Source organism: Saccopteryx leptura, chromosome 1 (assembly GCF_036850995.1).
Source record: "Saccopteryx leptura isolate mSacLep1 chromosome 1, mSacLep1_pri_phased_curated, whole genome shotgun sequence".
NCBI lineage: Eukaryota > Metazoa > Chordata > Mammalia > Chiroptera > Emballonuridae > Saccopteryx > Saccopteryx leptura.
The window spans coordinates 54,264,791-54,268,478 of NC_089503.1; the positions used below are offsets into that span (position 1 = coordinate 54,264,791).

The following is a 3,688-nucleotide window of genomic DNA, read 5'->3' on the forward strand; positions in this document are numbered from 1 at the left end:
AGAGAATTGTGGCCTTGGAGGTATTACTGGGTGTTGGGGAGACATATAATGCCTAAATCATTCTTTAGCTGTTTGATTCCTCTACTGCTCACCATTGGCCACAGGGCCGGAAAGTCTTTCTTGGTCCTATAGCAGCCACTGATAACATGAAGTCAGGATGAGGATTTTATTAGCTCAGAGATTCATGTATGTAAATCTTGTCTGATTCTGTCACAGAATAAATCTGAGACCCTGGGCCATGACTTCTTTCTAGACTTCAGTTTTCTAACCTGAAAAATGATGAATTAGGCATAGCATATGTTAGGAAACTGAATAATTTTATACACTTGTGTAACCATATAAAAAATGGAACTGGAGGAAATATCTTCCCAGTTTCTCTCTTGTTCTTAATAATGTGGCTATGACATAGAATTCTTTTGCTTTCACATGATTGTTCTCACCAAGAGCTTCTTTTGATTCCAGGTCACCACAACTCTGAATCCTGTGTCTGCCCCTGTACAACAGCACCCTGAAGGAGAGGGAGATACAGGAGGTGGTGAAATCAGAAAGCCATTTAGATACTGGGGAGAGAAACAAGGTATGTATTGGTGAAATGACAGGGAATAATCCAAGGAAGAACCTGATGGATGTTGGAGTCATCAGGGGCCAGGTGTTCTGTAACCTGGTCATCAAGTGAAGTTTGAAGGAGAGAGATGTCTCTAAATTAAGGGATTTTCCAGGTTTTAGGATTTGGGGCTGTTTTAGATGAAGATTAGTGGTATAATGCTGGAGGGCTCATGTTGATTAAATCTTGTACCAGCTTTTACAATTTGGGAATATGAGCTTGACAGAAAAGATTTTTTTTTGAACATCAGTTCCAGAGTATTTTCTTAAATCAGATTATGTGAATTGCTAGATCACAGATATATTAAGATAGCTAATACTAGAACCTGGTTTCTGAACCTATTGGCCAATGCATTTCCCATCAGACCAAGTTGCCTTGCTTCTTCTGTGTTTGAAGATCTTGTAGAAATATTGACTAAACTGAAAATTATATATGACTGTTTTCTGTGAACTATAGGGGAAGAGTGATTGTGATGGTGATGTTAGTGAGATCATGTCTGCTGGGTTCCAACCCCTGAATAGTTGAATTTAACCTGCTCTTTTTTTTTCTTTGCAGTGGCCCTTTGCTCTTCTAAGTGAGATGATCACCATGATTCTTTCCAATAATTCTTATCTCTTCCCACACACTTTCTTCTTGGCTGGCATTCCAGGACTGACTGCTGCCCATATTTGGATCTCACTTCCCTTTGGCTTTATGTTCTTCCTGGCAGTGACTGGGAATGGTGTTCTGCTTTTTCTTATTCACACAGAACGCTGCCTTCACCAGCCCATGTTTTATTTTCTTGCCATGCTCTCCTTTGTCGATCTGGTTCTCTCCCTTTCCACTTTGCCCAAGATGCTGGCCATTTTCTGGTTTGGTGCAACAGCCATCAGCTTCCACTCCTGTCTTTCTCAGATGTTCTTCATCCATGCATTCTCTGCCATGGAGTCTGGAGTGCTGGTGGCCATGGCCCTGGACCGCCTTGTGGCCATCTGTAACCCACTACGTTATACAGCCATTCTTACCCCAGTTGTTGTGGCCACGATTGGAGGCCTGGTGGCACTGCGAGGTGTGGTGCTGACCATCTCCTTTCCAAGCCTGGCCTATCGGCTGTCCTACTGTGGCTCCCACATAATTGCTTATACTTACTGTGAGCATATGGCAGTGGTGAAGCTGGCCTGTGGGGCCACCACTGTGGATAACCTCTATGCCTTTGCTGTGGCAATCTTACTTGGTGTGGGGGATGTGGCCTTTATTGCCTACACCTATGGGAAGATTGTGAAGACCATCATTCATTTTCCTTCACCTGAGGCACGTTCTAAAGCAGGCAGCACATGCACAGCGCATGTCTGTGTCATCCTTTTCTTCTATGGACCAGGTTTTCTTTCTGTGGTCATGCAGCGCTTTGGCCCACCCACAGCCTCTGCTGCCAAGGTCATCCTTGCCAATCTCTACTTACTCTTTCCCCCTGCACTGGACCCCATTGTCTATGGGATCAAGACCAAGCAGATCCGGGAGCGACTGTTTAAATTTCTAACCCTCAAGAGAATTGATCCCACTTGAGTGTAGTCCTTATCATCTGAACCTCAGGGGCCATTGTGACCCCCCCTGTGGGGTGGAAGTCCCACAGCTCAGGTCATTTATCAGGTGAGAAGAGTGAAGGGAAAGTGAGTAAAGTTGTCCTGAGTGTCTGGAAGTTGGGAAATATCTTCTGAGGCCTATGGTGTTTAGATATTGTGATAGAAAATTGAAAAGGGCTGGAGTATCTCTACTGATCAATCAACAAATAATTTTATGATAGCCTTTCCATCTAAAAGCTTATGATTTACTTGTGTTAACAAGATAAGTGTATCATGTAATTAAAAAACAATTAGGACTTTTACAAACATTAATCAAGTGACTTAGGAGTTCAGGAAGAAATGAACTGGGTTTAAACACAAAAACATGGGCCACCTCCCAGCACCATGACACTGACTTGTAGCAACTTTGTGGGAGCACAGAGGCTATTTCATCAGAAAGATTTTGGAATCCCAGAAACAGGAGTTTGAACACTATCAAGTTTCCAGTTTATGTGAAAAACTCTTTATATAGTCATGTTCTATCTCACACTAGAATTGCAGCTAAAGCTTGATTTCTTTATTCCATGTAGTTTTCCAGCCTTTTTTGAGATGAATGACCTTTCATGACTTCTGAAGTATTATGTAGTTTTATGCTCTGAAAGTAATAATGTCTTTTATTTCTTCACTTTTCATCTCAGGCACAGAAAGTTGAGTTAAAGTTTATTGCACATGACAATTAATTGTTTTAACTCTTACTTTTTTTTTTTCTGTTTTCATTCTTAATTCTCTTGCTCATTTTCTTCTGGTTCTTACTATTGCTACTCACTTTGATATATTTATTCTTAAGTATTTATATGTCCTTGCAATATTTATATAGTGTTGATTGAGTATTATGTATACTGAATATACATAAATACCCTTTTTTGGTTACTCAAGTGTCCACGCTTTCTCCAGCCATGGGTAGTCTGAGTTCTTCCTAATGGAATACATATGTCTATCTTTATCCTCATCAAGCCTACTCATTTTGAACTTCAGTTCAAATCTCATGTCCCTGAAGAAGATTTTGTAACTAGATTAGTTACTTGTTTTTTGAACTAAGGTCTCTGTGTATATTTATTTTATTATTTATCATAATTTATAATGATATATGTAATGAATGGTTGAATGATCTCTATCTTCTGTTTCTACTACATGGTGAGTGGAATGTATTCTTAGCCTGCTGACACATGATAGGCTCTCCATTAATGCTTGTTCCATAAATAAATTTTATTATTTAATGTACTGCATCATTCTGGCTTTTTCCTTTACCAATCACATAACTGAATATATAAATTTCCAAAGTGTAACATAGCAGGTATTCAATAAGATTTTATTAAAGAAATGAAATACTTTGTCACAAAATTATCATTGCAATCACAATCACTATTAATACTCTTGTCTTCACAGTAATCATCATGACTAACACCACTTTCACTTAGTCTTTTCAAATGGTGTAATTTCAACTTGTATTTTGGATACTGTGCTGATGCACTAGTGGTCATGGTTA

General features: G+C 39.5%; 1 protein-coding gene across 1 annotated transcript; it reads left to right on the forward strand.

The window, feature by feature from the left end:
- Positions 1–486: 486 nt before the first annotated feature.
- Positions 487–3,332, forward strand: LOC136388803 (olfactory receptor 52N4-like). Its single transcript, XM_066360611.1, has 2 exons — positions 487–577; positions 1,160–3,332. Exon 2 carries the CDS (start codon positions 1,184–1,186, stop codon positions 2,144–2,146), a length of 963 nt encoding a protein of 320 aa, XP_066216708.1. The 5' UTR covers positions 487–577; positions 1,160–1,183; the 3' UTR covers positions 2,147–3,332.
- The last annotated feature ends 356 nt before the right edge of the window (positions 3,333–3,688 follow it).